This window comes from Mus pahari, chromosome 2 (genome assembly GCF_900095145.1).
Source record: "Mus pahari chromosome 2, PAHARI_EIJ_v1.1, whole genome shotgun sequence".
Classification (NCBI taxonomy): Eukaryota; Metazoa; Chordata; class Mammalia; order Rodentia; family Muridae; genus Mus; species Mus pahari.
The window spans coordinates 151489077-151497033 of record NC_034591.1 but is presented as its reverse complement, the minus strand read 5'-3'; the positions used below and the strand labels follow the sequence as shown (position 1 = coordinate 151497033).

The following is a 7957-nucleotide window of genomic DNA, read 5'->3' as shown; positions in this document are numbered from 1 at the left end:
CTTCAGACACTCCAGAAGAGGGCGTCAGATCTTGTTATGGATGGTTATGAGCCACCATGTGGTTGCTGGGATTTGAACTCCGGACCTTCAGAAGAGCAGTCAGGTGCTCTTACCCACTGAGCCATCTCACCAGCTCCCCCTTTTTTTATTTAAAGTACTTCTTAGAAAAATTATCTTTCAACTATATTTACAGAAACCTTGAAACAAAATCACACCGGTACTATTTTAGAATTTACACTTGGAGATTATCTTTTCTCATCCACTTGCAAGTCCTGTTACCTATACATTTTTCAGCATAAACTTTGGGACTACTTTTGGTGCAGGAGATTAAAACCTAAGGACTTCCAATGCATGCTGATCAGTGCTGCCAGTGAACTATATCCCAGATAACACAAGCTTAGCACTCACTAGGCTGACTATAATAAACATATTAAATGTAGTGTGATTACCATTTAAATATGTTTAAAGACTGAAGTACTATTCCTTTAAACTTTGAAATATCCATTTTCAGATATTCTATGCATAACCAAGAATTATAATTATTTACATTAAAATTAAACATTTTTAAAACATAAGCCAGTATAGTGGTGCATGCCGTTAATTCCAAAATTTGGGTGGGGAGGAGAGGGGTATCATCTCTGAGTTCGAGGTCAGTGTGGTCCACAGATTGAGTTCCAGAACTACACAGAGAAACCTTGTCTCAAAACAACAACAACAAATGAACAAAAACAAAAAGAAAATACTTAACTTTTCACAATGCAAATAATCAATGAACTTGGCTGAGAGTTATAAATTTGAACCCCACATCTCCTGGATGAGGCTGGTTGACTAACATTTCAAGTTTTTAAAGTGTTTAAAAGAAACTGTATCTTAAAGTATCTTAAGAGGAACTGTATCTACCAATACAGGCTTTGCTGAGATTTATATGAGATGTGACTAATTGATGATTAATTAATTAAGAATTTTTGGTGGGTTTTTTTTTGTTTTTTTTTGTTTTGTTTTTTTGTTTTGTTTTGTTTTGTTTTGTTTTTGAGACAGGGTTTCTCTGTGTGACAGCCCTGGCTGTCCTCGAACTCAGAAATCCACCTGCCTCTGCCTCCCGAGTGCTGGGATTAAAGGCGTGCGTCACCATTCCCAGCTAATATTAAGAAGTTAAGCTAAGCAAAGTGGAGTACACTGGTAATCCTGGCACTTGGGAGGCTGAGGCAGGAGGATCATCACATGTCTGAACCAGTCTAAGTTGTAGTCAGTTCCTATCCAAACTGTGCTACAGTGTAAGGCTCTGCAACCACAAAAAAGGTCATCTAGAATGATCATGGGTTTAGCCTGTAAGGACATTCCATGTAGTTTTTAAGCATAACTTTCAGACTGAGACAAATTTTCTCTTTATATAACATATTGTGCGTGTTTGTGTGAAGAGATACTTGAAAATCCAGTAAACCAGTGTAAACAAAAAGTATTACTAAATTCTTGTTTAATACAAATAAATATAACCCAGGTCAAGTTGGTTTTTGCAACAAAGTCATTAAATTGAGTAATAACCTAAAGTACTGCCAGAGACCTCACATACCTTCCACACCCACCAGGGAGCGCACTGTAGCCATTCAGCAGATTCTCATAGGTTCTATGCGTAACAACAAAACAGACAAAGCAATAAGGAAGTAGCATGAACAAGTTCAAATTAGTTCAGTCTATCTGTGCAAACCAATCAGCAATCTGCTTTGAGAAATCTATTTTGCATAAGCAAAGCTCATTAGGAAAAATTTACATTAGGGAAGGGTGTGTACCCTGCAAACAAGTCTCCAAGGCTGCATTAGAAGGTAATCTTACAGCTCACTTTAGCATCTTCCTCTGGACTTCAGATACATCTACCTACATTATTCTGTAGCATCTGTGCTCCTCTGTACAGCAGCAACATGGGTCAAAGTGCTTCCACCGGACCAGTTTACAGAAAAAGAATTTCTATTTTACAGCAGAAAATGTCTGCCATACCTAGAAGCACATCACATTATGTGATGAATTAAGTTTCTCCTGGAAGTACTTTTTTAATCTAAAAGGAGTTTAAAAACGAAGTATTTATTTTAAGTCCTTGCTTTACATATTCAGATCCAAGAACTTGGTGAAATATTATCAACATTTTTCTATAGAAATTTATACATTAATAACCAGAGAAAAGTGTGTTACCTGAGACGTCTCTATGCCTTGTCATTTTTTTCAATTTTTTGATAAATTCTTTTTAAGGGAAGAGCAGTGAACCTCTTCTTCAAAGAAGAACTTTTCCTGAGCCCCCTCCCCGCACCCACTTCTTTCACTTTCTAGCAAAAGATCACAGCCATGAAACAAAGGGAAACTGTTTTGTCTTAGCTTATAATCTCCCTGCTCAAAAACCTCGGGAATTTACGTGGCTGTTCAAGAGCTACAGAGAAACTCAGCCAATCAGCAGTCAGCATTCTATTTCCTGCCCAGCAACAGGAGACAGACAATAAGGTCAGAGAAACCTAGTTGACAAAGCCCAGAGCTGAAATGGTGCAATGTGGTTCTTTGTCTGAAACAAATAACCTAGAACACAGATCCCTGTCTTAAATCCATGATATGGTTTAAATACACAGCACACATATACAAGTGGAGAAGATTTATAGATCTTCTATGCTACTTTATCTGGATTTAATCAATGTTCATAAATGTTTCTAAAATATAACTTATCTGAGAAATCAGCTAAACAGGGACAATACATAAAAATACCATTCCTACATAATGAGTTAGAACCTATAAAATTCAAAATATATTTTCTTTTACAAGGATAATAGTTCTTATATTTGTAAAAAAGAATTATAAAAAATCCCACCAAAATATTAAATCCCAATAATTAAGATGATCTCTCAAACCATTTCACCTACCGTTCGTTACTAATACAGATTTCCAAACCCAAAATTCAACAGGCTTCTGGACCATGGGCAGGATGACAAAGCGCTGTGTTGTCTACTGCATGGACCTGACTCAGCTTAATTCTCAGAACAAAATCAAAATGTCCGGTTCTGGTTGATCTAAGTGGTAACAATGTATTTACTACAACAAGCACAATTAATTGCTTTTCACAGTTGATTTTTTAAAAAGCTCTGCTTTTGAAGCGATAAAAGGTGTGGATTATAAGTTAATTTTACAGGGTTTTTTAAAATATATACTACAAAAAAAAAATCTATGATCAGAATTTATTTCCCCCAAATTCACTATCTTTATCAGCTTTTCCTAGTCAACACGTTTTTAAACTCATCATTTCCCCCTTCGTTACAGGTGAACCTTGCAATTTTTCAAACATACCCAAGAGGGAGCTTGCTGCAGCCATAATTTTAGTTTATATAATCGCCCCATAAGGGAAATAAATCAACAGCTGCTTCAGCGCTTCCTTCAGTCCTGCGAGGGAACTGAAATTCGCTCTCTGATTGGCTCAAAGCCTTAGCTGCCTAAATCCAATCAGAGAAAAGTATCACAAACCTTACCCAGCAACAAAGGAAGCAGATGAGGGCAAGTGCTCTAAGAACTACAGGCACGGTGCAAGTCAAAGGAAACAATGAAAATGGAAACCTCTTATACATAACCACAACCTCAAATGCTTTGTGTCAATAAAAGCTATCTATAGTGCTGCTTGATTTTTGTTTGAGAAGTTTTTTCCCATTTTATTGTTTATATTTAAACTAGAGTCTGTACTGTTTCTAAAAATAGCCCAAATAAATACCAAGATTATTGATTCAAAACACACACACACACATGCACACACACACAAAACCACCATGTTAATTCAAATTAGTATCTTTAATAAAGAATACATAAAAATACAACTCACAAAAAACTTGGAACATAATGCAAAATCATGTTAAGTAAATACAGCACAGATCTTTGACAAACACTTCAAATATGTCCATACCGGGAGAAACATCACTAAGATTTTTTCTGACTAATCAGATGCTGAAAATCCTGGGTTTTGAGGATTTCTATCTGTTTTACATTTATGTAAATGTCTGTCACATGTGTGCATGTGCCATCAGCAGCCAGAGAGGGCATCAGATGCCTTGGAGTCCAAGTTAAGGCTGCTGGGAACTGAACTCAGTGTTCTTAACCACTGAGCTATCTCTCTAGCCCGGGAAAATGTTTTATTCAAATTCTTTCCTTAGATGGCCTAACAAAATCAAATCAACAAAGGTGACTACAATAACCAACCCCTAAGCATCATTTTACTTCTTACCCGTGACTTCTATTGCCGATAAGAATCTGTTTGTCACCATGCTGACATCATCATGATCTTCATGACTTGAATTTGGAAGAGTGGAAGAGAAGATCCCCACAAACTGTCCTCTGACCTCCAAGACACACATGAACACACAGCCACACACCAAATAAATAAATGGATGGATGGGTGGATAAGAAATATAAACTAAAAGTAAACAAACCCTCATTTCTCAGTTGATAGCTCTAAGGTTTGCATTGCTTGGGAATTGGCAGTATTTATTCATGAAGGGCCATAAGAAATAATCAGTTACACAATAAATACTAACAACCTTTCTCACTGTTTACTATCCATTAGTCTGATAATAATTTATTACTTTGACCTTCTCCGATTTAGTATATATTAAATCAAAACCTTAAAAAAAAATGTATCTCAAAAACCAAGATGTCTTGTTTTGTGTAAAGTGCATTATTTTTCTGTGACTTTTCCCTGACCTCTTTTATTAGGTCATATTTTTAACATTAAAAATAAAATAAAACAAAAAGGCCTACACCGGGGCTGGAGAGATGGCTCAATGTTAAGAACATTGCTTGCTCTCCAAGGGGACCAGGTTCAATTCCCAGCACCCAGCACCGAGGTGCCTCAAACTCTGGCTTCCCTGGGCCCCAGGCATACATGGGATGCACAGTGTGGGTGTGTGTGTGTGTGTGTGTGTGCGCACAGGCAAACACATATACACACAAAATTTAGGAAAAAAAAACTACCAAGAAACTGAGTGTTAGAGTTCATACTTTCTTTTAGGAAGTTCAATTTTCCAGGTGCTTAAGTATTTGGTGTGATTTCTGCTTTTAATAAAGGTAGCACATGTAAATATTTCCAACATTTGTCTCTGCATACTCAAAAAAGCCTCTTACTCTTCTTCCTTCTTCTAAATCGGACAAGATTCTAGAACATGTTTATCTCAAAAGGCCATAGTACTGTGCATTAAACACACTATAAAAATATCAAAGCATGCAGCACTGAGGATTACCATCTAACAGTCTTCTACTCATGGAAAATACAATTAACTATCTTTTCCCAGGACAACCAGAAAATCTGAAATGAAACAAATGTTTTCTGAGTCTAATCAAAACCTAACATGTAACTAAACCTGGCAAGTTGCATGAGATGCATTATCTCACGTCCTGGACTGGTGGCTTTATTATATTTTACCAGTATTCTTATCAATTCTTCACCAGTATTGCTACCATTTCCTATTCTGACACCATTTTAAAAGCATCATTTAAAAAATAAACATTATTCAGTTTTAATACCTACATGTACATTAACAAAGCACTTTAGCATATCTCGTTATATCTTCAGTATAAGATTTTTAGTATTTTTAGTATTTGCATTTTAGGAATGCAAAACTTTCATATCAGAAAACATCTTAAATATATCAGTGTCATGATATGCTTCTAAAGCCATTCACAATATAATGAAAATTGGAGTATCCTAATGTTATAATAATGAACACACACTATACAGTTCAGACTAAAGAATATACACTGCATATATGTAACTGACACCTACAAGTAATTTTTAAATAAAAAATCTGTTTTTAGAAAGCAAAGGTAGTAATCTAGAACATTCTAACAGTTTCTAAGCTAGCACGCTCACACATTTACATGTAAGTAATAAAGTGTACCACTTACACGGTGTCTAAGTATCGAAGTATATAACACCTTAAAATCACATCTAACAAGAGGCGTTTTCAGCCTCGTGGAAGTTTGCATGGACAGTGTGTTTTTATTTCAAAATTAAAACATCCCTTTAAGAGAAATCTCTACTTATCACTACACTACACGCTGACTAAAGCCCTCCTTGAAATGATAAACATAGCCCAAAGGAGCCCCTTGCAGCCATCTTAGCAGCTCTTTGACAGAAACAGAATCTGAAATACAATTTGCATAGTCACTGTGGTTGGCTAAAGAAAGCAGGGTCATGTAACCAATCAGGAAGTTAGAACTTGGGCAACCATAAGAGGAGAAAATTTAAATCCACCTGGCAACAGCCTAAAAATAGAAACAATATGCAAGCCTAACTCCTAGAACAGATATGAGCCTAACAGCAAAACTTCCTGGCTGAAAAACCTCATTTCCTTGGAGAGAAATAGAGTCTTGCATTTTATAACACCTAACATATCTCATACCTTTTATTAGATTCCAATTACAAAAAAAAAAAAANAAAAAAAAAAAAAAACAAAAAAAAAACATGTTCCATTAAATAATGGATCAGTGCCAAGTAGCATTCTATTGTCTGCTCTCCTGTGTCCATGCGAGCACGCACATCCACTGCACACACACCTCCACTACACACACACATCCGCAGTTTCCCTCTTCCAGGAGAACAATGAGGCACTTGAATCCCAGTTCTAACAAATCCCAGGCTTTCAAGAAAAAGAAAAATCCAAATAGCTGAATAATACAGCATTTGTCTCCCTATTTTTGTGCAATTATTTGAGAATGTCATTTATTGATTTTCAAAAGCCTATTTGTTGTGTACTACAAACACAACTCAATAAAGCAGACCTCTAAATAAGGTAAGGATTTCCATATTTGTTTTTTAAAACATAAACCTCTAATGATAGTGCATCTTATTCACATAAGACATAAATTATTTTATCAAAAGTTAATTAGTATCACTGAGGAAAAATTTGTCAAACAAAATATATTTGAACATAAATAATCCCTAGAAAATTTCATTTTTGATGTTTCAACTGGTTCCTAGTACAATGGAGATGTTAAAGTCCACATGTTTAAAATTTCTTCAGTTGCCAGCCTAGTCTACAGAATGAGTTCCAGGACAGCTAGAGCAACACAGAGAAACCCTGTCTCAAAAATAAAAACAAAAACAAAAACAAAAAAGTAAAAAGAAAAAAGAAAAATCTTGAGCTGTCAAGATGTGAGACACATTTCCTCACTCTGAACTTGCAACCTAGTGGTTTTTAGCATATGTATGCCTTTTTCTCTGTAAATTACATATTTACTCCAGAAATAATTTTCAATTCTAAAGGTGATAATCTGTAATCTAAAAATATCAAAGAAGAATATAAAGGCAAGAGATCTGACTCAAAATGAAGAGGGCTCACCAAGCATGTATGCAGTCCTAAGGCTGAATCCTAGGCATGGAGGTGGAAGGACACATGGATAATGAAGGAAAGTTTAAGACAGGAAGAAAGAGGAGGCAAGCTAAGGCAAAAAATAAAAAATAAAATAAAAATGGAAAGGTAACACTTGCATTTCACTTTAACGCAAGTTATAGCTGCTGAAATCTAAGGTTGTGGTAGAGTCTGGTCCTATTTTTTTTTTTTTAAGATTTATTTATTTATTATATGTAAGTACACTGTAGCTGTCCTAAGACACTCCAGAAGAGGGAGTCAGATCTCGTTAAGGATGGTTTGAACCACCATGTGGTTGCTGGGATTTGAACTCTGCACCTTTGGAAGAGCAGTCGGGTGCTCTTACCCGCTGAGTAAGATCCTATACCAGCCGGAGTCCAATCCTATTAAAACAAGCAATTGCCTTATGTGGTTTTCTTTTTAGTGTTTCTGGTTTTGTTCTTGTGGTGATGGGGATCAAACACAGACTCACTTAAATAAATAGAAAAAGCTCCAGGAAACAGATGATAAAGATTAAATCTACTTACGATTACTTTTTCCTAATGATCTATTCTCTCTTTTTTTTTTTTTTTTTT

At 35.7% G+C, this 7957-nt stretch overlaps 1 protein-coding gene across 7 annotated transcripts in view; it reads right to left on the bottom strand.

Moving 5' to 3' along the window:
• Atf7ip (activating transcription factor 7 interacting protein) overlaps positions 1-7957 on the bottom strand; it is an 89577-nt gene that overhangs the window by 49799 nt on the left and 31821 nt on the right. For 2 of the 7 annotated variants that reach the window (XM_029534341.1, XM_029534330.1), the window contains exon 2: positions 1571-1624. The exons of 2 other annotated variants lie outside the window; for them this stretch is intronic. Coding sequence is in view for 1 of the 5 variants with exons in the window: in XM_029534330.1 (XP_029390190.1) it covers positions 1571-1624 (54 nt within the window). In the remaining 4 variants the exon portion in view is untranslated. Of the gene's footprint in view, positions 1-1570; positions 1625-2184; positions 2203-3318; positions 3376-4240; positions 4349-7957 lie in introns of those variants that run through there. 3 more of the 7 variants (XM_029534344.1, XM_029534349.1, XM_029534354.1) reach the window with 3 other exon arrangements.